General features: G+C 38.6%; 1 protein-coding gene across 1 annotated transcript in view; it reads right to left on the reverse strand.

Annotated features, from left to right (window-relative positions):
- Positions 1–26,151, reverse strand: part of sorcs3a (sortilin related VPS10 domain containing receptor 3a) — a 323,929-nt gene that overhangs the window by 125,418 nt on the left and 172,360 nt on the right. The window contains 1 exon segment of the mRNA XM_051135232.1: positions 11,102–11,201. Within this exon segment, the coding sequence (XP_050991189.1) occupies positions 11,102–11,201 (100 nt within the window).

Consider the following 26,151-nt stretch of genomic DNA (forward strand, 5'->3'; position numbering starts at 1 on the left):
GCATTTATATCTCTCAATTCTGACTTTTATTCATGCAAATTCTGACTTCTTTCTAAGAATTGTTAGATATAAACTGAGTTATAAAGTCAAATTCTGATGGGGGAAAAAAGACTATGTTCTCAGAATTCTGAGGTTATTTTACAAGTTTGACAACTCGCAATTTGTGTTATAAAGTTAGAACTCACTATTCTGACTTTATTTTTCAGAAATATGAGTTTAAATCTGAGTATGTGAGTTTTTTCCTCATAACTGCAATTCTGTACAACAGTTTTTTTTTCAGTTGATTGGATCATGCTGATCATTTAGAGGCCTTTGAAATTTGTGTATCAATTATGATGCAGTAGGGTGTTGAAAAAGAAAAAGAACTGGGAAAGAGGTTTAGAGAATATTAAAATGAAGCCTACTAGCATCCGGCTACCAGCTGAGTAAAAGCAATTATATTTTAAACATTTTAATTTGAAAAACTCTTAGTGAACTTGCTGCTATCTGGCACCCTGCACCTTTGCTAACTAAACTTAATTTAAAGAAACACCTCACACAAACAATAAAAGTGTAATTTAAATTTTTTAGGTGAACTACTCCTAAGCTTTAGACCACACCAAACAACGCTCCTACTAGGTCAAGGTTGACCACTGCTTCCATTCTGAATGGAATAATAATGACACTGAGCTAACTACAGTAGCTCCACTTCAGCACTGACCTTGGCTTAGTTTCCAAGCTCCTCTTAAATTGGTTCTGGTTATATGTACAGTATGCACAGAGGAAAATCTGTGGATGGGCACAGCATTTAATTTTAAACACAAATGCAAAACTCTTCTGATGCTGAATACATTGCATTATGGAAAGCGTTTCATTTTATGCCCGTGTCTGACTGGGTGGTTGCATCTGATCTCAGTGATAATTAAAGGGTAAGTTCGTCTGCCTGCTCGTTAAACGGCTCGCACCTGAATGCCAGGCACCGTGTTCACTGTCATACGAGAATTGCCTTAGTGCTAAAAACAGTTGCAGACATTTTCATTATGGATTTTTACTGCTTGAAAAAATATGACGCATGTGCCTTGGATGTTTAAATGGAACCTAATAGGCTCTAAAGCATTTCGGAGCGCATTAATTTAAGCATGCACACTTAGGGTTGACATCTAGATGTGATATTTAGTAAGCAAACGGTGAAACATAAGCTCGAAACCTCCCCACCTCTATCATCTCGCTCTTTCGCTCGCCTCCATCCGCCCTAAATGTAAACGACTGTTTTCTTCCCTCAACTGGATTTGAATTGGAAAAACAGTGGTGCATTTGTCACTGACAAAAATCCCACCCCTCTCTCCACAAGCTTTAACTACGAATCCTCCGGGGGCGGTGATTTAGATAAATTGTTTTTCATTAAGCGCCAATAAACAGCCAGCCGAAACGCAGCCAGGATTTTGTTGGCCTGGGCTCCCGATTTTTACTGTTCATTATCGTTATAAGAAGATGGAAAGAGGCCCCTCGTGTCTGCTGGTGTCTTTGGGCTTGTCAGATGCAATTCATAGATTTTAGGGTGTAATCATTTTCTGTAATAGTGCACTGGGTAACAGCGTTTGTTATCGAAGGGAAATGATTTTTCACTTTGAGTCCCTTGTCAAAAGTTCCCCTTCGGGAACTCGAGCCGCGTCGGAAAACGCTATGGGAACGCCTCCAGCGTGACCGCGCTCTGAACACGTGTGAAACCAGACCAATGGAAGAGCGAGACGTCACAGGGGTGACGTCACAGACCAGGAAGCATAAAAGCACGTGCGCCAGAATGAACGGCAGCTTCTGTCTTTCAGCAGCGCTCTATGTGTGTCTCTGTTTTTGTGCCTTTGGTTGCTAGTTTGCACCACTTTCTTTTTGCACAAAATGTCTAAAGCTAGTAGGAAATCTAAGAAAAAAAAAAAAAGAAGACTGTAGAGCGAGGTTATCGCATTCAGTTCGGCGCTTCACCTCCGCCGTTCAACGGGGTCTTTCCCACTTTGGTGGGTCCCGAGCAGGGTCTGGTAATGGAGCAAGAAGTAGCTACTCTCCTGAGGAAGGAGGCCATCGAGGTGGTCCCTCCTCAGTTCAGAGAGTCCGGGTTCTACAGCCGGTACTTCATTGTTCCCAAGAAGGATGGGGGCCTGCGTCCCATTTTAGATCTCCGCCTCCTGAACCGCTCAGTCATGCGGCTGAAGTTCAGGATGCTGACTGTAAGACAGGTCGTGTCACAAATCAGGTCCGAGGACTGGTTTGTCACGATAGATCTAAAGGACGCGTATTTCCACGTCTCCATCCTTCCTCAACACAGGAAGTTCCTGAGGTTTGCTTTCAGGGGCGAAGCTTACCAATATCGGGTTCTTCCTTTCGGTCTAGCACTCTCCCCCCGCACTTTCACGAAGTGTGTGGATGCAGCTCTGGCTCCCCTGCGACTCCAGGGCATCCGCATACTCAATTACATCGACGACTGGCTTATCCTGGCCCAGTCGGAGATGGTAGCGGTTCGGCATCGAGATGTCGTTCTCGCACACATGAAAGAGCTGGGGTTAAGACTAAACGCCAAGAAAAGTGTGCTTTCTCCAGTACAGAGAACCACTTATCTGGGCGTGGTGTGGGATTCGACCACGATGCAGGCACAGTTGTCTCCTGCTCGGATCGAGTCGATCCTCGCCGCAGTCATGAGAGTGAAGGAAGGCCGGTCACTCACTGTCAAGCAGTTTCAACGACTGCTGGGTCTCATGGCAGCTGCGTCCAACGTGATACCTTTTGGCCTGCTGTACATGAGACCCCTACAGTGGTGGCTCAAGACCAGGGGTTTTCCCCGAGGGGAAACCCGCTTCGCATGATCAAGGTCACGCGGCGATGCCTTCGTGCCTTAGACATGTGGAGGAAACCCTGGTTCTTGTCTCAGGGCCCGGTGCTGGGAGCTCCTTGTCGCCGTGTAACGCTAGCGACGGACGCATCCCTCACTGGTTGGGGAGCGGTCATGAGTGGCCACCCTGCCCGCGGTCTGTGGAGTGGTCGCCATCTCAGTTGGCACATAAATTGCCTGGAGATGCTGGCCGTGTTTCAAGGGCTGAAACACTTTCTCCCGGACCTGAGAGATCGCCACGTGTTGGTCCGCACCGACAACACGGCGGTGGTCTCTTACATCAACCACCAAGGAGGTCTGCGTTCGCGCCCCTTGTACAAGCTGGCGCACCAGATCCTTGTGTGGTCCCAGGGAACTCCTCTCACTGAGAGCAGTTTTTGTGCCCGGGTATCTCAATGTGGGAGCAGACGTCCTGTCGAGACAGGGGCCGAGGCCCGGGGAATGGATGCTTCACCCCGAGGTGGTGAAGCAGATCTGGAGAGTGTTTGGTCCAGCCCAGGTGGACCTGTTTGCCACGAGGGACAATGCACAATGTCCCCTCTGGTACTCTCTAGTTCATCCAGCTCCACTGGGGCTGGATGCCATGGTACGGACGTGGCCGAGGCTGCGTCTGTACGCTTTTCCCCGATCGCTCTGCTCCCGGGAGTTCTAGAGAGAGTGCGCCGGGATGGGGTTTCCCTTCTTCTAGTAGCCCCGTTCTGGCCGGGCCGAGTATGGTTCTCGGACCTGATTTCCCTCCTCGACGGCTCTCCTTGGGAGATTCCCGTCAGGAGGGATCTCCTCTCACAGGCAGGGGTTCCCTCCTTCACCCCCGGCCGGAGCTGTGGAAGCTTTGGGTGTGGCCTCTGAGGGGGCGCACCTCTTAGCTTCTGGTCTCTCAACCGAGGTTGTTGAGACCCTACTCCAATCTAGAGCTCCCTCCACGAGGAAACTGTATGCCTTGAAGTGGAAACTTTTCACTTCTTGGTGTGGACGCCGCCAGCAGAACCCAGTTAACTGCCCAGTTGGCTCAGTGCTGGAGTTTCTGCAGGACCGGCTGTCCGCAGGGTTATCCCACTCCACCCTGAAGGTCTACGTGGCGGCCATTGCGGCCTACCACGCCCCTCTCGGTGGTCTCTCCGTGGGCAAGAATCCCCTGGTTACACGTTTCCTCCGCGGTGCACTGAGGCTGAGGCCTCCTGTACGACCTCGTGTTCCCTCCTGGGACCTGTCCGTGGTGCTTGACGCTCTCTGTCTTCCTCCTTTCGAGCCCATTGAAGAGATTTCTGACTGTCATCTGTCCTTTAAGACTTCTTTCCTTTTGGCTCTTTCCTCCCTCAAGAGAGTTGGAGACCTGCAGGCCCTTTCTGTGGCCCCTTCCTTCCTGGACTTCGCTCCAGGCCTCTCTAAAGCTTTTCTTCACCCTCGCACTGGGTATGTTCCTAAGGTCCCTTCCTTTGCACCACGGCCAGTCGTACTTCAGGCCTTCTGTCCTCCTCCCTTTCGGGAGCCTGACCAGCAGAAGCTGAACTGTATGTGTCCAGTTCGAGCGCTGGATGCATACGTTCACCGGGTGGCTACTTGGAGAAGGTCGGACCAGTTGTTCGTTTGCTTTGGTCCTCAGAGACGTGGTCTCCCTGCCTCTAAGCAGACCATAAGTCGGTGGATAGTCGAGGCTATCCTCCTGGCTTATGAGTCTTCGGGCCTTCCTCCTCCCTTGGGGGTAAAGGCTCATTCCACCCGTAGCATGGCGGCCTCTAAATCTTTCCTTGCGGGTATTCCCCTTCAGGATATCTGTAACGCTGCGGGTTGGTCCACGCCCCTTACGTTTGTCAGGTTCTACCGTCTTGACCTCTTGACCCCTGGTTCTTCGGTCCTTCCTAGCTCTTCTAGGCAGGGACTTGGAGCTGGTGGCGTGGGCATCTCGTTCCCATAGCGTTTTCCGACGCGGCTCGAGTTCCCGAAGGGGAACGTCTCAGGTTACGTATGTAACCCTGGTTCCCGAGGGAACGAGACGCCGCGTCTCGAGGCCAGCTTCCTGCGTCCCTGCGAGCGCTGCTTCTCTTTGAAGCTGCCGTTCATTCTGGCGCACGTGCTTTTATGCTTCCTGGTCTGTGACGTCACCCCTGTGACGTCTCGCTCTTCCATTGGTCTGGTTTCACACGTGTTCAGAGCGCGGTCACGCTGGAGGCGTTCCCATAGCGTTTTCCGACGCGGCGTCTCGTTCCCTCGGGGAACCAGGGTTACATACGTAACCTGAGACGTTTTGTTTAAATAACTTGCACATTTATTGAACTTAACACTCTCAAAAATAATGGAACCAAAACTTTTTTCAAGCACTGGTCCTCTAGGGGGCCTCAGTAAATTGATCAGAGGCCATCAAGATGATTTAAAATGATTTAAAGGGTTAGTTCACCCAAAAATGAAAATTCTGTTATATACTCACCCTCATGTGGTTTCAAACACATAAGACCTTCATACATCTTCTGAACACAAATTAAGATATTTTGATGAAATCCGAGAGCTTTCTGACCCTGCATAGGCAGCAACGCAACTGACATGTTCAAGACCCAGAAAGGTAGTAAGGACATTGTTAAAATAGTCCAGCTACAAGAATACTTTTTTCCCTGTCAGTATTCAATGCACGTTTACAAGAGAGTCGTGGTACTCTTGTAAACACGAGTCGAAGACTGACACGGAAAAGATGATTTAAAATGATTTAAAAGGATTTTTCACCCCAAAATGAAAATTCTGTCATTAAATACTCACCCTCATGTTGTTCCAAACCCATAAGACCTTCGTTCATCTTTGAAATACAAATTAAAGCATTTTTTAATAAAATCCAAGTGCTTTCTAACCCTGCATAGACAGCAACGCAACTGACACATTCAAGGCACAGAAAGGTAGTAAAGACATTATTAAAATAGTCCAGCTATGAGAATACTTCTTTCCCTGTCAGTATTCGATGCACGTTCACAAGAAATTCATGGTACTATTGTCAAAGCACGTCAAAGACGTTTTATTTAATAGAGTCGTTATTTTGTGGGGGTTTTGCAAAAGTATTATTGTAGTTTCATAAAATTAAGGTTTGATTTTGCATGGACTATTTTAACAATGTTCTTACTACCTTTCTGGGTCTTGAACGTGTCAATTTCCTTGCTGTCTATACAGGGTCAGAAAGTGCTCGGATTTCATCAGAAATATCTTAATTTGTGTTCCAAAGACGTGTTCCAAGTCTTACAGGTTTGGAACCACATGAGGGTGAGTAATTAATGACAGAATTTCCATTTTTGGGTAAACTGTCCCTTTAAAATCAGCATTGAAATAAGGTAAAACAATGCAAATTGACCCCCTGAACAACTAAAGTTTATTTGTTTCACTGAAGAACCAGGATTCCTACATTTTGGAAAACACGAACTCCACTTCCAGAACAACAATTTACAAATAATTTACTCACCCCCTTGTCATCCAAGATTTTCAGGTTATTCTTTCTTCAGTCGTAAAGAAATTATGTTTTTTGAGGAGAACATTTCAGGATTTTTATCTATATAATGGACTGATATGGTGACCCGATTTTGAACTTCCAAAATGCAGTTTAAATGTGGCTTCAGATGATCCCAAATCCAGTTGTAAATGTTCCCAGCTGAGGAAGAAGGGTCTTATCTAGCGAAACGATCAGTTATTTTAATAAAATAATACAATCGATATACTTTTTAATGCCAAACGCTCGTCTTGTCTTACTCTGCCTGGACTGTTTTTGTTCCGGTTCATGACAGTTAGGGCATGTTGAAAAACTCCCATCTCATGTTCTCCCTCAACTTCAAAACCGTCCTATATTGCTGTTTTACCTTTTTTTGTTAAGGGTGACTGGGTCGGTACTTCTGCAGCGATGTAGGATGATTTTTAAATTATTTCTGAAGTTGAGGGAGAATTTCGACATACCCTAACTGTCTTGAGTCAGAATACACAGAGTTCAGGGAGAGCAAGGCAAGACGAGCGTTTGAGATTAAAAAGTATTTAAATTGTATTTTATAAATTAAAAATAACCAATCGTTTTGCTAGATAAGATGCTTCTTCCTCAACTGGCATTTGGGATCGTTTGAAGCCGCATTTAAACTGCATTTTGGAAGTTCAAACTCAGGGCAGCATATCAGTCCATTATATGGAGAAAAATACAGAAATGATTTCCTAAAAAACATAATTTCTTTACGACTGAAGAAAGAAAGACATGAACATTTTGAATGACAAGGGGGTGAGTACATTCTATGTGAATCTTTGTTTTAGAAGTGGACTTCTTCTTTAAAGGTGCAGTGTGTAACTTTTAGCGGTGAAGTTGCAAATTGCAACCAACAGCTCAGTCCACCGCTCACCGCTCCCTTTAGAGAAGCTACGGTGGCAGATGCAAGTAAAGATGTCATCATCTAAGACAGCAGAGAGAAAAAAGGCTTCATTACAAAGGTAAATTAAGGAATTATATTTACTTAATTATCCAATAAACCGATGTTACTGCATATATTATTGGTACTTGTTCATCATTGTGTCAGTGTTTTATTCGCAAAACAACAGTGACGAAACACACTCTGTAGGGCAACTGTAAAAACATGGTGGTGACTTCTATGTAAGGGGACCTGTGGTGTATGTAGATAGAAATAGCTCATTCTGAGGTAATAAAAACATATTGATTCATTATGTAAGGTCTTTATACACCTCTAAAAACATAGTATATGATATTGCATTTCTGTCAATAGATCCATCTAAATATTACACATTGCACCTTTAAAAGTGTGGCTTCTAGACCTGGAAAACTTAAGGGAAATAGATTAAAAATATGTTTAACTTAATCCTTATCCTTAATCCAGTAAATTGCAAACAGCTGGATGTCAAAGGTTCTTCATTGACCCACAAATCCGTTTTTTTTAAGAGTGTACTGTACATACTGTACTGTTTGACGAAGATCTCACAGAGCTAAGCGTTACATGCTTGCGTTAGCAATTCCCATTTTACCCTGAAGATTAAATTAAGGGGTGGAGATCTTCACCCTTTACTGATGTAATATATGGATATTAGATTGACTGTAATGAACCAGTTAGAAAGTTCAAAAATTGCAAAAGTTTGATGTTTTTTATGGTATGCAAGGCAGAAAATTCTATAGTTTATATGCACATATGGATCACTGTCAGATAACGTACTGTAGAGCTTCAACCGTCGGACTGTTTCATTAGTCATTCACAGCTTTTACACACATTTTAATTTTCATCTTAACAGATGAAACAGTCTACGGATGTGCTAAAATAACACATAGATTGGTTTGCATCACTGTTATTCATTTATTATGCTGTCTGTGCGCAACAGAATGACTCACATCACAAAACAGCCTCCATTTAGGCCTATATTTAGAGCCGTCCACGGTGTAAATGTGGCCTACGGGTCACGACTGGGCTGTAAAGCTGGGAAACCACAAATCTGAGGTCAGACAGATACTGATTAAGCATTAGCACATAATTAAGTTTTCAAGCCACCAGAACATGACAACTGTGAACAAATGTTTCTCAGCTGAATAAAGGAGAGAGGAGAGTTGCGAAGTACAATCAATAGGGTTGAGGGATCCCTGTTATCTGCCGGCACCCAGACGGCTAGCGTCCCGCTAGCTAATCTACATGCAGCGCACAGTTAACAGCCCACACGTAGCCTCCCGCCGCCGAATGAGATTGGCGCCAGCGCCGGGCGAGCAGTGTAAACAGCAGGAAAAGGACACACAGTCTCAAATTAATCACGTCATGGCCGATCAACTGCGTTTTATAACAAATAGAGTGGTGGAAATATAAACAGGCTCATTTGTCGGCGATCTTCGCATCAGCATGTAATCTCGTCTCCATCGAGAGTGCTAAAAGAGCCGGATGCGCGAAGCACTTTGGATTCTTGGCAAGTTCCCATTTAAGAGCTCAGGCAGAGCTGCGGAAATGTCATGCCCATCTCTCAAATGGAAAAGTGTTGTGCTAAAGGTTAGGCCTAAACTTAGCCCTATTTGAAAATAGCCATGGGATCTGCCAGAGTCAATCCTTTTCTCTGGAATGGGACTGTGTTTGCCCACATAGTCAGGGAAATAAGCCGGCGCATTAATCCAGTTTGTGCATGGAGCCGCTAAACAACAACAATACCTTCAGATGATGCGTATTGTGCGTGGCCATTGTGCACTTACAGTTCACAAAAGCAGAGGTAAACAAACATCTAGGGCTTTTCAAAGGAGGCCATCCATCTGTTCTGATGGGAAATTGTACTAATAGGACCAATGAACAGTCTATGGGGCAGATGGAAGCAAAGGTTTAAGAGATCTTTGAAGGACTAGCATGATGCTGTGGTTTATTTTGGGATATAGATGGGCTGACCGTACATTTTAATCAGCAAGGACGTATTATATAGATTGAAAATGCCAGTAAAGGCTTTTATAATGCTACAAAAGATTTCAAATAAAGAATCCATACTTAACTAAGCAGTACCAATTTCAACAAATAATAACAACAAGAAGGGGTTCCTGAGTATCAAATCAGCATATTAGAATGATTTCTGAAAGCAAATCAATGCTGCTCTTTTGAACTTTCCATTTAAGAAATCCTGAAAAACCTATAATGGCTTCCACATAAATATTAAACAGCTTAATTCATAAATATTAAGCAACATGGATGATAAGATATGTTTAAATCAGCATATCTGGATGATTTTTGAAGACAAATCAAAGCTGTTCTTTTAAAGCAAAAAGCCCCAAGAAGCCATGGTTTACAGTGAATTTACAACAGCTAAGGGGCGTTGTTAGGCACGATACAAAGTGGGCTTTTTGCTTTTATAAAACGGTTATTCCATATACATAGCAAGGTTTCACTAAATAAAAAAGGGAAATAAAGTGTAGTGATATTAATAAAAACATTATTCTTTTGCCAAACAATACAGTTTCTCAGAAACAGTTGTGGTTGCAACAAAGTGCCTGCCGATCAACACACAAATGTAAACAAAGGTGCATGTTAGTAGAGTAATTTACAACAGCTTAGAACGCAGCTCAACCAATCAGAATCAAACACAATAACTATCCATTTTATAATAAAGCAATAAGCCCCAAGAAGCCGTGGTTTACAGTGAATTAATAACAGCTAAGCCGTTATGAATTCACTGTAAACCATGGCTTTACGGGGGTTATTGCTTTTATAAAATGGTTATTCCATATACGTAGTAAGGTTTCACAAAATAAAACAGAAAAAAATAAAGTATAATGATATAAATAAAAACAGTATTCCTCCACCAAACAATGTAGTTCCTCAGAAACAGTTGTGGTTGCAACAAAGTGGTTGCCAGGCAACACACAAAAGTAAACAAAGGTGTATATTTGTAGAGTATTTTACAACAGCTTTGAATGCGGCTCAACCAATCAGGATCAAGGACCGGAACTATCCGTTTCATAATGACCTTTCTATTCTAAACATTCAACAGATAACAGTTATTTTAAATTGTAATCTGATTGTACAGAAAAAAAAAAAAAAAAAAATAAGTTGCATTAAGGTCTAAATATCATATAATATACTATAACATAATATAATATATAAGGAGTAATTGATGACGGACTGTTGAATTAATAGAAAATAAGGCACACCAGAGGTGGTGACTGAGATATCATCATGAAGCACAGTGCATTATTTCCTAATAATTCAACAGACCAGAGTCCATAATTCTGCTTATAATATGGTTACCACACCTCAAATATTCTTAAGATGTTGTATTTAAAGGTTTTTGTCTTTAAAATGCTCTTGTGAGTAGGATTAATTTCTTATGCATCTCATCCAATACTTAATTTAGTGGCAAAAACACTTAAATAATTTACTTTATTTATTTGCTTGGTCAGTGTCATTGTGGGTTTTGTTTTTTTTGACAAAAGTTATCTGGACATGTAATGCGGTCAAGACCTTCCAGGAACTACTTCAGCCGTGCATTTCCCTGAAAATAATTGCACACCTTGACATGTTCGTCAGCCAATCAGATTAAAGCATTCAACAGCACCGCAGTATATAATGTAACATAATATAATATAATCATGTAGTATGCATCAGCTTTGCACACTGTTTAGCTGTCACTAGTGCTTTTAGTATCTTTATATAGTCTGCTGGAAAGCAGAAAAATAAAGAAATAATTCAAAATAACTGCCTTTATTTGAAGTAGGGGAACATGGTGTCTCTCAAAGGGAAGAAAGCATAGAATAAGAGGCTGTAGGCATCTTACCTTTCTTTTGTTGGTGGGGCAGACATAGAGGTAACTCAAAACGGTCTTGACTCCCACTTTATCATTCAGCCTCTCATAAGTGCTGCCATAATCGGTTGATCTGCAAATAGAAGCAAAATTCTCAATATGGCATTCAGAATGCATTTCATTTCATTTGTGTGTTTGTGTGTGTGTGTGTGTGGATATCAATGCTCAATTCATGACCTGGCCAAAATGAATACATTCCCCAGCAAAAATGAATCTAGATTGGAATTTGCAGACCTCAGCCGAACTCAAACGATTGAACAGATTTCAGCAAATTAAATTCATAAGAGTGTTTCACAGCTTTTTTGTTCTTTTTCCTGGCTATTTATATTTCCCTGATCCTCAGCGATGAGCAGAAAAGCTCACTAAGACAAACACAATCTGCTGAGCATATGCTGAGCAATTCTGCCTTGTTCTACAGATAGCAAAACCAACATCATCCCGCAACCCCTGGGCATAACAGTGACAGCTGATCCAGAGCATACACTGATTTGTTTAGAAAGCCTAATGATATTTACAGTCTTGCATTACAAACGCAAGTATGGACAGCAGGGACATGTTCCTAACAAAGATAAGAGATGAATGAATGATCTCTACTAACATTTCTAACTGATGTAAGTGGTATAAAAGCATTTTAGTACTAGGAATGCTGTCTAGAATAAGCTGCTGATAGGTATTGGACAAGTACACAAAATGTCAGTAATATATGGTAATGAAGGATGAAGTTTAAGGATGAAAACACAACACTCCAGTAACTTGAAATTTTATGTTTCAACCACAGATGGCGATAGAGAGACCAAAAGTTCTATAATGCACCTGTAAACACATAAAATGTCTTTATTTTGATACTGTATAAAATAAGTTAAAATTTTAAAATTGCAAGAGAGAGAGAGGGGAGAGATTTAAAACATCTCTAAATCTTAAAACCAAACATAATCCTCTGGGAAAAAAAAAAAAAAAACACTTCTAATATTTAGTGGTCTGGAAAGCGACTCACAGTTCTTCTGTCAGCTCTACAAAACCCACTTCTTGTACCTGGTTTCTGAGCTACTTATGTGATGAGAGCTTAATGGAGAGTTTTTTTGCAGGCCTCACATCGCTTTGTGATTTCCTTCTCTTGAACTCGCTCTCCCCTCCAACCCCTTGTTTTATCTCACCATTCCTGCCATCTCTATTTTTGCTTCCACCTCTCTTTTTCTCCAGAGCGTTGCCTATTTCAGCTGAGTAAAATATGCCTCTGGCCCATGTCACGCCCACCAATTTCTCTCTCCTATTCAGCCTCTTTGTGGGAACATAACGTTCTTTAACACTACATGTGCACGTATATTTGCCATTTTAACCCTTAAAGCAAACGCTCGTTCACCTGAAAATATCAATTCTGTCATGATTTACTCACTCACATGTCGCTCCAAACCACACCAATGACTTTCTATCATTCGAGGAACACAAAAGGTGAATTTTCGAAGAACATACTGGCCTGATTCTTTCAAAATAACTGACAACTTTTGCATTTCCAAGTCTTACAAAAGCTACATTCCATACGGAAATGTTATATATGACACATATTGCCCTTTATCAAGAGTGAAGATAAGTTTATAGTAGAAGAAGTTTATAACATATAAGTAAAATTTGTATATGCATGTATGTGGTATTACCATTAATATATATATTGTGTTTTTTGTAGACATTTATACAGATTATATATATATATGTTTTTGGATTTTGTGTAGACATTTATACATATTTACACATATCTATTTTTAAATACATATCTTTCTTTATATTTCTTATTATATCAACATGTATTGGCGGGTTTTACTTTGCATATACATGTAAATGACAGATGTCCAAAAATGTATTATACAAGCCTACTCATATTTAATAATAATAATAAATTTTATTTATAGCGCACTTTATATTCATACAGAATCCCAAAGTGCTACAAGATAACAAGCAAATAGAAATAAAATCATTTAAAAGCTTTTCCAAAAAGATAAGTTTTGAGTCTTCTTTTGAAAACATCCACTGATTGTGGAGTCCGTAAATGTTCAGGAAGTGCATTCCACAAACATGGAGCAGCTGAGCAAAAGGCCCGATCCCCCATAGTACGCAACTTAGTCCTGGGAATTTTTAACAAGTAAGTTGAAGCAGAACGAAGTCCACGTTCAGTAGTTTGTGGAGTAAGAAGCTCCTTGAGGTATGAAGGGGCATTTCCATGGACACACTGGTGGGTAAGAAGAGTGACCTTATAAACAATCCTGGATGATACAGGAAGCCAGTGTAGTGTTTTAAGGATGGGTGTAATATGGTCATATTTGCGAACTCTCATTAAAATCCTAGCAGCACTGTTCTGGATATACTGCAGTCTCTGCAAGCTCTTGCTGGATAATCCGATGAATAGAGCATTACAGTAGTCCAGTCTGGAGGAGACAAAAGCATGAACAAGCTTTTCCGCATCTGCCAGAGTGAGCATAGGACGAAGTCTTGCAATGTGCTTAAGATGGAAATAGGAAGTCTTGCACAATTGATTTATATGAGCTTCAAATGTTAGATGAGAGTCCATTTTAATGCCTAAATTTATAGCTGATGTTGAGAGTGGAATAGTTTGACCAGAAAAATTAATACTAGAAATAACAGATGTTTGAACCTGTTGTGGAGTGCCCACTAGAATGGCTTCAGTCTTAGAGCTGTTCAACTGAAGAAAATTCTGCCTCATCCAATTTTCTACCTCCTCCAAACATGCAGTTAGGATAGAGGAAGACAGGATAGCAGAATTGTCTGAATTTGTCTTGATGTAAAGCTGAATGTCATCAGCATAGCAATGAAATGATATTCCGTGTCGATTGATGATGTGGCCAAGAGGGAGCATATATAATATGAAGAGAATGGGACCAAGCACTGAACCTTGAGGAACACCACAGGTGACATTGTGTGTTAAGGATTTAACCTCTCCCAAGGCCACATATTCCTTTCTCCCAGTTAGATAGGATAAAAACCAGTTATAAACAGAATCAGACAAAGAGACAGTGTGACGTAAGCGATGCAGGAGGATGTTGTGATCTACAGCGTCAAATGCTGCAGTCAAATCCAAAAGGATAAGAACAGACGGAGAGCCAGCATCTGCCGCCATCCGCAGGTCATTTGTGACCCTCACCAGAGCCGTTTCTGTGCTATGGCCAGAACGAAAACCAGACTGGAATTTCTCAAACAAATTGTTTTGTTTTAAGTGGATCTGAAGTTGTGCAGCAACTACCTTTTCCAACACTTTAGAAAGGAATGGAAGATTCGAGATGGGCCTGTAGTTTGCTAAGACTTCTGGATCCAGACATGTTTTTTTAAGGTGTGGTCTGATAACAGCAGTTTTCAAATCAGTTGGAACATGCCCAGACTGAAGAGAGTGATTTACAATCTTGCCAATCAAAGGACTTATAGCACAGAGGTTGGATTTCACCATGGTTGTAGGGAGAGGGTCCAAGGCACAACTTGATGGTTTCATCTTTTTGATTATATCTTCAATCTCTGACTGTGAAACATCAGAGAAAGTGCAAAGAGGTAGAGGTGCCTCAAAATGTAAACCTTCACTCAAATTCAGCAAAGCTGAGGAACTGGCCATATTAGAACGAATGGTGTCTACTTTTATTCTAAAGAAGTTAATAAAATTATTACAGTTTTCCTTAGAAGCCTCCATGTGAGGGTGAGCTTGTGGTTTAAGAAGATGATTAATAGTAGAAAATAGCTGTCTTGAATTTCCAGAGTTATTATTAATAATACCAGAGTAGAATTGTGACCTTGCATCTCTCAGGGATTTTGCATAGGCCCTCTGATGTTCTCTATAAGCCTCTCTGTGAACAGTAAGTCCTGTGCTTCTAAAACGACGCTCAAGAACACGTCCAGCTACCTTTTCCTTTCGCAGCTCACAGGTAAACCATGGGGCCGAACGCGAAAAGGTAACCGTTCTAGTTCTAAGTGGGGCATGGTAATCTAAAATACTGCTCAAAGATGTATTATAAAATTCAACTGACTCTGTAACTGACTGAAAGTTAACAGAGGATAGATGTTCAAGATCAGTTGCTAAGGAATCAACATTTATCTTTTTCAAATTTCTAAAACAGATTTGACGCTTTTCTCTAATTAGGGAATTGGGTAAAGGCAGTTCAATTGAAATAGCCTTATGGTCGGACACACCAAGGTCATACACCATAAGGTTACTAATGCTGACAGCACTTGAAATAACCAAGTCCAGTGTGTGGCCCCTGGAATGTGTAGGAACATCAACATGTTGCTGGAGATCAAGGCAATCCAATACTCGCAAAAACTCAGCTGCAATTTTGCATGAGGGAGTATCTACATGAATATTAAAATCTCCAAGTATTAAAATATTACCATTAGTAGAGCAAAGTGTCGTAAGAAAGTCATTAATCTCTGAGAAAAATTCTGAGTTTAATTTAGGAGGCCGGTAGATAAGAAGTATTGTCAGTGAAAAAGGAGGTTTACATTTAAATGCAAGACACTCAAATGAAGACAGTGTTGGTAAAGGGAGTGGACATAACTCTATTTGCTGTCGATATATTACAGCTAAGCCACCACCACGACCAGTAGTACGGGCTTTCTCCAAATAACTATAGCCAGGGGGACAGACTTCATTTAATGCTGAGTAAACCTCAGGCTGATGCCATGTTTCTGTTAAGCACATAAAGTCCAAGTCCTTTTCCATAATATGTTCTTGTATAAAGACTGACTTATTTGCAAGAGATTGTGCATTAAATAGTTCAATTTTAAACATTGATGGATTAACAAATCTCTTCAGGGGCCGTAGTACACTGAAATCCACTCCATGGTTTGTATCCTGTTCAGTGTAAAGCGATCTTGCACTAATTCCCGTACAGGTCCAGTTTTCATTGTGAAGTCTCGCGATATTTCCAGCATTACTAGCGCCTTGAGCGGCGTTACTCTGATGACGTGACAAACATGCGACATCCGTCCATATAGATGGAATGGCAGAGGCAGAGCAGTCCGTCTGATGATAGACAAACTTTCGATTGCAACTTCTGTGAATATACCGCGATCGACGCAGGAGTCCAAGTCCTTTTATGGCTTCAATGCACGATGGAACCAGGGACTGGTTATTAAAGTTCATCAACTGTGAGATGGAATATTGAATCATCATACCGTACGCCAAATGAGTTTGGCTGAAGTTTGCCGTTAACCAAGCAGAGACTGTGAGAACTGTCCATACAGCAATATAATTGTCCATAGCTGGCTATGAAGTACAGCAATATACCCACGCCAGGACAGCTGAAAGGCTGTCCAAGAGAAATCGCTGTATATCCAGATCCAGATATTTACCCACTCGACAGAACAGCACACTTCGCGAATGGTCAGTCAAATGTTAATAATAACTTTGTGGATAGCCTCCAATATTAGTAACAAAAAAAAAAAAAAGACTCCCAGTGTTTAAACTACTATTCAAACGAAACAGAAATTAAATAAATATCAAGTAAAATCATTAAAACGTTAAAACGTTATGGAGAAGCGGCGAACAACAAACGCCAGCGTCCTCTCCTCTCTCAAGTCTAACAGTCTAAATCAAATGATTCGCCTATTTGTAATAGTATGTCGGTATATATGAAATTGTTCCAATTTCTAATAGGTTTCATATATATTCTTATATATATGACATATATATACTGCATGTGACATTATATTTTCTACCTGGAAATTTAATGTACACTGACCAAAATTATAAACGCAGCACTTTTGTTTTTGCCCCCATTTTTCATGAGCTAAACTTTTTTTGATGTACACAAAAGGCCTATTTCTCTCAAATATTGTTCACAAATCTGTGTTAGTGACCACTTCTCCTTTGCCGAGATAATCCATCCACCTTACAGGTGTGGCATATCAAGATGCTGATTAGACAGCATGAATATTGCACAGGTGTGCCTTAGGCAAACAGATGGCAAACAGCGTGTATGGAGTAGTGTGGGTGAGCGGTTTGCTGATGTCAACCTTGTGGATTGAGTGCCCCATGGTGGCGGTGGGGTTATGGTATGAGCAGGTGTATGTTATGGACAACGAACACAGCTGCATTTTATTGATGGCATTTTGAATGTACAGAGATACTGTGATGAGATCCTGAGGCCCATTGTTGTGCCATTCATCCATGACCATCACCTTATGTTGCACCATGATAATGCACGGCCCCATGTTGCAAGGATCTGTACACAATTCCTGGAAGCTGAAAACATCTTGCATGGCCAGCATACTCACCGGACACGTCACCCATTGAGCATGTTTGGGATGCTCTGGATCAGCGTATACGACGGTGTGTTCCAGTTCCTGGCAATCTCCAGCAACTTTGCACAGCCAATTAAGAGGAGTGGACCAACATTCCACAGGCCACAATCACAACCAGATCAACTCTATGTGAAGAAATTGCGTTGCATTGCATAAGGCAAATGGTGGTCACACCAGATACTGACTGGTTTTCAGACCCCCCCTGGCCTTTTAATGTGGCCAGCCTAAGGCACATCTGTGCAATAATCATGCTGTCTAATCAGCATCCTGATATGCCACACCTGTGAGGTGGATGGACTATCTCGGCAAAGGAGAAGTGCTCACTAACACAGATTTAGACAGATTTGTGAACAATATTTGAGAGAAACAGACCTTTTGTATATAGAGAAAAAGTCTTAGAGTTCTTTGAGTTCAGCTCATGAAATATGGGGGCAATAACAAAAGTGTTGCGTTTATAATTTTGGTCAGTGTATGTACATATATTAGATTTGTGTATGGGGTGTAAGGAACACACCAAAATTCATGACCAAAAAGCTGGTTTTGTGAAAGAAGTACTTGAAAAGTAGCAATATCTGATTTATGAATCATTATTTTGAGTTGGAACTTTTTACTGAATCAGTTCAAAACCATTCCGATAGATTTACTCACAAAGTAGACTCATCCAATTCTCAAGTTTATGATTCATTTCAATGAGCGACTTCAATTACAGCCTGTACATCACACAAAACTACCGTATGGCGTTAAATATTCAACAAATATACTTCTATGATGGTTTTATGGTGCTTTTGCTTCCTCTTTAAAGCTTCTTCCCTCATTCTTTTCCAGAAAACATATGACTCAGTGAATTTAGCCTCTAACATGCCATGTACCATTACGGATGCTTTTGTTTCAACTACTTGTGAACAAGTTGAAGTTGAAAAATATCGCACATGACAGCCCGACAAGAAAAACATTCAAATATCTTTGGGGGCCAACACAAAGTAAATAATTTATGCTCTCCCGATGACTTGCATGTAAAATATTACCAAAGCAAAAGCAAGTGAATAGGCCTGGCTTTTCAAGTCTGAATAATTTAGTAGGAGAAATGAGCTGTTAGCCAACACAATCCTCGTCGACGTTCTAATACTTCTCCATCACGTTAGCTTGCTGTTCACAGCAATAGTGCTTAGACGATAGTGTTTTCAACACCATCACTGCTTCCATACCAAAGTGACAGTCTCAGAAACACAGACGGAGGCACATCCCACACACTGCTTCCAAACAGAGGCAATCTAATTTGAGGCACCATGGAGGATTCCCATTTTCCATCGCTCAATTCCTTTTTGCCTCTTCCCAGGAGCGGGTCCCCTGCACGCCAATAGGGCAATAATGGATTTCAGTGAAATTACAATGCAATCTTGCCTATATACTGTTTTATTCTGGAGTGGCAGCAAAATAAAGGCACAAGGATTATTCACAGAAAAGAGACCGTCACTTCTTCTAGATATTAGGGAATGGGAAAGTGAGAGGTAAACAAAGGAAATGTATGCAGTAAACTCCAGCCAGGCCTGAAAGTGTATATACTCTACAATGGTCGAAATGTATCAAATGGTAGATATTTTTTTACTGTGCAGTTTTACTATGCATGAACACAGCTCATCTGATCTATATTCAAAGCTAAAACTATCCATATTATAGTGCTAGTTTTGTGCACTGATGATGTCAGGTTCATTATTTAATATTATGAATTATAAATAAATTAATTAGGTAAGTAAATAAAAATATTTATTATTGAATTAATTATTTTTTAGGATGTAAACATCATCATGGCACTCCACCCCAATAATGAATAAATGAATGAATGAATGAATAAATACATCATGGAACTCTACCCTAAGTAGGAAAACATAATAAATAAATAAATAAAGTAAACAACATCATGGCACTCTACCCTAAGTAGGAAAACAAACGAACAAATACATAAATAAATGTATTTTTAGGATGTGAATATCTTCGTGGCACTCCAACCCAAGTAAAAATAATTAATTAATTAATATTATTTGGATCTAAACATCATAATGGCACTTCACCTCAAGTAAGAAAAAACAAACAAATAAATAAATAAAAAAATAAATATTTTTTTAGGATGTAAACATCTTCATGGTACTCCATCCCAAGAATGAATGAATGAATTATTATTATTATTATTATTATTATTATTATTATTATTATTATTATAAACAAACTAAGTAACAAACAAATAAATAATATATTCATGGCACTCCAACCCAAGAAAGAAAGAAAGAAAGAAAGAAAGAAAGAAAGAAAGAAAGAAAGAAAGAAAGAAAGAAAGAAAGAAAGAAAGAAAGAAAGAAAGAAAGAAAGAAAGAAAGAAAGAAAGAAAGAAAGAAAGAAAGAAAGAAAGAAAGAAAGAAAGAAAGAAAGAAAGAAAGAAAGAAAGTTAAATAAATAAATAAATATTTTTTTAGGATGTAAACATCTTCATGGTACTCCATCCCAAGAATGAATGAATTAATTAATGTATTATCATTATTATTATTATTATTATTATTATTATTATTATCATCATCATCATTATTATTATAAACAAACTAAGTAACTAACAAATAAATAATATATTCATGGCACTGCAACCCAAGAAAGAAAAACAAACAAACAAACAAACAAATAAACAAACAAACAAACAAACAAATAAATAAATAAATAAATAATTATTTTTTTAGGATGTAAACATCTTCATGGCACTCCATCCCAAGAAATAAATAAATAAATACATTTTATTGTTATTATTTTTTAGGGTGTAAACATCTTCATGGCACTCCATGAATGAATGAATGAATCATCATCATAATCATCATCATCATTATTATTATTAATATAAATAAATAAATGAATAAATCCTCTCATAATTCAGAAATTCATACTACTCAAACAATTTCATGGTGCCTTTAATATAAGTGTTTAATTCACAGATTATCCAATAAATACATTACCTCAATAGTTATGAAACTAAATATTATACAAGAAACAAGACTAGGGGGAAAAAAAACTAAAGAACTATCGTTGCTGTATTGTGTGTGTTCTTCTTGAGATGCTTTTGTTTAATGTTCAGGCAAAAGATGATTCAAGGCTTCGCTTAGTTGATTCATTTTAAAAAAAAAAGAAGAAGAAAAAGATAAAGAAAATGAAGCACAGTATCACTTTGGTTACGGTACCACAGCAGAAAATGAGCTCATAGTATCTTGTCTTATCATAAGCCTCTAATTTAAGAAGACTGAGGTGGTTCATACTTTTAGAGTAATATCATGACATTCTGAGAGAATAATGTTCATAATGTTCACATGAGCAGTATCATTATTTTTGATGTCAGATGACACAGTCAGGAGTTGAATTATGAAGGTGTGAGCCGTTAAGTGTAACCCATTTTAAGTGGTGTGATGCTTTCATGCATTTGTACGTCATTCATTATACCCTAGTGACAAAGAGAAACCAGCTGAATTGAACAGGGATCGACTCAACTGTCCACAATTATAGTTTAGCATCTGTCCTTGCACACAGTTAAGAAAGATGTGGTTTGTCATGTTATTCAATTATTTAATTCCCACCAGAAGAGCCCCGTCGAGATGACTGGTATAATTATGTTTATACACCTGCTCGCGAGTTTGGAGAATTGCGTCTGGGACTTTAGCAAACCATTAAGAATAACCGAACATCAAAAAACAGTAGGTTAGGAGAAAAACACAAGTTGGAGACTTAAAAGACCAATAAAAGCATATGCCTGCAGCAGGGGCAACATTAACACAGGCAAAAAAACACAACACGGACCTTTCCAGAAGAGAAATAAATGCTGCGTCAAATTCCCAGTGTGAATTTAAGGTCGGGAAATAAAAAGAGACTTTGTTCTGCGGTGGTGGCATGTGTGTGAATGTTTCACACCATAAGCCACAGAGACAGACACACTTTGGTGAAGCACAGTCCTTGGCTGGAAGGCACATATGGTATCGCTGTACCTTGTCTTCCATTTTCACGTTGAAGATTGGAAACTACCTAAAGCACGTCTGGGAAATATGGCATTTTAACAGAAAAATCTGTTTGTGTTTTACAATGTGGAGATACGCGATGCCAAGATGTGATTCCAAGTGTTTGACCATGTGCCATCTTTGTTTCTCTGAAAATGGGTTTAGTCCCCTGAAACCAGATCAGCACGCCAACATGTAACTCAACTGGACACAAACTTCAGTGAATGGAGCAAAAACGCAAAAGAGGGGGACAAAGACATGAAGAGAACCTGAAAATGAGAGGACTGGTGGCCAGGTATCACATTAGGGATTGTCTGTAAGGAGAAGCCAGATGGTGAGGCAGTAAAGTAGAACAATGTGAAGACATGTGCACCAGGCTCCAGGGATGACAAGAACAATCAATGCAGCTGAGAACTTCAAAAACAAGCCACCATCTCACCAAAAACTAATTTTTGACTGAAGTGATAACATTAACTGCTATTTTAATAAATTTCTTACTAATGTGTAAATCTGATGCATATAATGTATACAAATTAGGGCTGGCTGTTTAACGTGTTAACTTAATTCATTAGTTACGGAAAAATAACGTGATTCATATTTTTTAACACAGTTAACGCACTAGCCCCGCCCCCAGACCTGCACATCATCTTATATTTCATACAGTTGACTATTGACAAATATCATCCATAACAGTCCATAAATGCAGTTATGCCCTAAAATTCAAGATATTGGTGCAAAAAAAAAAATGCCCCTGTACACTGTAAAAAACAATTTGTTGAGTCAACTTAAAATAATTTGTTACCCAGCTGCCTTAAAATTTTAAGTTCAGTCAACTCAAATATATAAGTTGTCACTTAGTACAACTTAACATTTCAAGTTGACTAAACTTTGAGTTGACTGAACTTAAAATTTTAAGGCAGCTGGGTTACTTACCCAGCTTTTAAGTTTAACAAACACAAATATCTGAGTTGTTGCTTAGTACAATTTAACATTTCAAGTTGACTAAACTTAAGTTGACTGAACTTAAAATTTTAAGGCAGCTGGGTAACAAATTATTTTAAGCTGACTCAACAAATTGTGTTTTTTGTTTTTTCACAGTGTATGTGTTTTGTCTCATATTTATATATATCACATATCACAAGTCCCGATCTATCACAAGCTTAAATGTGATTTTACACAACAGTTCAGTAAATAAGAAGTTGATATTGTGATATTTTAAACATTATATTATGTGTTTTTGCTAAATTTTTCATAGAACATATAACCTTTCAAGCGATAGCAGAATTATTGCGCGTCTCCGAACAACACAGCGGTGTTCAGTTTCTGAATTAATCTGCGCTTTGAACTAATCATCTGAATCAATGATTCAAAGGCCCATTTATAAAGAGAGCCATTTACTTAATTCCTGAATGAATCAGCCGTTTGAACAAATCAGATTGAATGGGTGAATGACTCATAAAGACATTTACCGCCACCTGCTGGCAGAGTTAGTTTCTTATTTGGAGTATCAATTCATTAAAACAACAAAATAATAATAATAATAATAATAATAATAATAATAAACATTAAAGGGATATTTTACCTGAAAATGTTAAATTCTTTCATCATTTAATCACCCTCATGTCAAAACTTTCTTTTGTGAAAAATAAAAGGTATTTTGAATACTGTTGGGATCAGCTTTGTTGCCACGACTTTCATTATATGAACAAAAAATACTGAGATGTTTCTCAAATTCTCAAAAGCTGCTGCAGCCTAAATGTTTATGTGTAATATATTTAATGCTGAATAAAATAAAATATTTCTTTCTAAAGCTACAATTTTTAATGTCTACTTTAATGTCTACTTTATTTAACACAAAAATAGCTTGAAATAATCTTTTGTGGGTATTTTCTTTAAATGAATTAGAGTAATTAATCAATACATCATGTAATTAATTCGATTAAAAATTGTAACTGAATTTTTCAACTGACAGCCCTAATAAAAATGCATTATTTTTTTTTCATGTGCAGAAACCTAGGCCCTAGGTGTGTGAAATCCCGAAATCCAGAGGAGCCCGACGTACCTCTGATGTGTAAATTGACCAGAATGGATATGCAAATGGCGTAACATCATTTATTTCCGGCGTCTAAAAAGGCAAAAGGGAGAAAAATGAGATTTGACTCTCTTCCTATAAATATCTAATTGCTATCAGTGATGAGCTTTCATACCAGTTAGCCTTCAGTGCATCATCAAGCCTGTGCGCGGTTAACAGAACAAGTGCCGAAAAAGCAAAAATAAATAAATAAAGAGGTGGAGAGAGACTTTCAAATTTAGCTAAAATATTGATGGAGTCCAAATTATGGAGGGTTTTCAAAATAAGTCAACGTCTGTATGACAGTGCCATGTATAAATTTGCATTAATGAAGAAGCATTACTAATGATCACAGTTTGGACCATAGTTTCTCCCTCAAATTAGGAAAAAATTATATTTACGTTAAAATAAATTTCAACACAAACTACATTACAGATTTAATGGTAAATGTACTACTATAATTTATTGTTACACTGTCTTAAAATGCCCCTATTATGCCATTTTGAATATTGCCTTTCATGCAGTGTGTAATGTAGCTATATGTGAATGTAAATGAACTGCAGCGAAGTTGCAAAGTCGAAAGTTGCACGAAAGTGCATAAAGTTACTGTCTCCTAAAAGAAAGAATCGACTTAGAAAAGTCTGAACGGGATGTTAGTAATTCGAATCCCAGTAACACATTGTCATAATTCCCGCCTGCGTACATTGGCTGGGCGTGAACAAATTTTACTGATGACTGCTTCTCTAATCATGCGGAATTCAAAATGCTTGCATTTGAAAGATGGCTCAGTACACTGTTTATTTAGACCAGCTGGCTCCGCTGAATCACAATCTGTAAGTATGATAAATAATAGATGTTTATATTTTCAATCGAGTGTTCAAAATATGGAATTATGAAAATGGCCATATCGTTTCTGACACATGCTATATGTGGTAGACCAATCACAACAGACTGGGCCGTCTGACCAATCAGAGCACAGTAGGCTCTCGGAAAGGCGGGGTTTAGAGAGACTGAACCTTTGAACTGCTTCGAACGAAGTGCTTGAGAATCACTGGAAAATGAGGTGATATTAAATGCATATTTTGAGGAAATGAAAGCGTTGTTTAACCTTGTATGCATGGGAATCTATTGTAGGAGACTCCAAAACAATATTAAGAACCTTAAAAATGGCATAATAGGGGCACCTGAATGGGAAGCAAAACATGACAAAATATAGATTAATTATAATTTATCTATTTTTATATTTAATATTATAATATTAGAATGTATTGTTGTTACACTGAAAGTGTCTGTTGTGTGCAGAAATTTCTTTTTTTTTTACCTTGTGCATTTCAGAAATATGTACACTGCTATTCAAATGTTTGGGATAGGTAAGATTTGTAATGTTATTCAAAGAAGTTTCTTATGCTCATCAAAGTTGCATTAATTTGATCAAAAATACAGAAAAAAAAAATAATATCATGAAAGAATATTGCAATTTAAAATAACAGTTTTCTATTTTAATGTACTTTAAAATAAAATTTATTCCTGTGATGAAAAGCTGAATTTTCATCAGCCATTCCTGCAGTCTTCAGTGACACATGATCCTTCTGGAATCATTCTAATATGCTGATTTAATATAAATAATATTTTTGGAACCTGTAATACTTTTTTAGGATTCTTTGAATAAAAAGTTAAAAGTGTTTTTTTTTTTTTTTTTTTTTTTTTTTTTACAATATATGCCTCTACTTTTTTTTTTTTTTAATCAATTTAACACATTCTTGTTGAATAAAAGTATTAATTTCTTTCAAAGAAAGAAAATTTCTTTCAACAATGATAATAAATCAGCATTAGAATGATTTCTGAAGGATCATTTGACTCTGGAGACTGTAGTAATCATGCTCAAAAAATTCAGCTTTGCATCACATGAATAAATTCTATTTTAAAGTATAATGGATAACCACTCTTTTAAATGGCAATAATATTTCACAGTACTGATGTTTTTTTCCTGTATTTTTAATCAAATAAACACAGGCTTGATGAGCATTAAAAGACTTTTTTAAAAACAATAAAAATATTACTGATCCCAAACTTTTAAACACCAATGTATATACTTTATATTTGACTATAATTGTTTTATATTTTATAAAATGATAATAATGTATACATTTGGCTGGAGTAAGCCTTTTTCTTTATTAAAGAAATATAACATTTTTAATCAACGAGGATGCATTAAATTAGGACTTTAAATACATTCATAATGTTACAAATAAATTCTATTTCAAATAAATGTTCTTTCAAAATATATAATGAAAAAAATTCAAACAGGACAATCATTTTCAAATAATAATAATAATATAAAACAACTGTTTAAAAAAAACAAAATAATACTACATATGTTTTTTGTTGTTGTTGTTTTGTTTTGTTTTGTTTTGTTGTTGTTGTTGTTTTTTCTTCCTTCTCACTGTTGCCAGGTCTGGAGTCCAATTAGTGAAATAGTGAAAGATCTGGAAGTGCAGTACCATCATTTTCAGTGCAGACATGATGTAGGGTGTGTGGGGTTGATCAATATTAATTTACACCTCTGCCCCTCTGGAAAATTCCCTCGCGGACCACCACTGCTCATCAAGACGATCCCCCACAGATGTTGTTTAGACCTG

The sequence above is a fragment of the Labeo rohita genome, chromosome 1 (assembly GCF_022985175.1).
Source record: "Labeo rohita strain BAU-BD-2019 chromosome 1, IGBB_LRoh.1.0, whole genome shotgun sequence".
Lineage (NCBI taxonomy): Eukaryota > Metazoa > Chordata > Actinopteri > Cypriniformes > Cyprinidae > Labeo > Labeo rohita.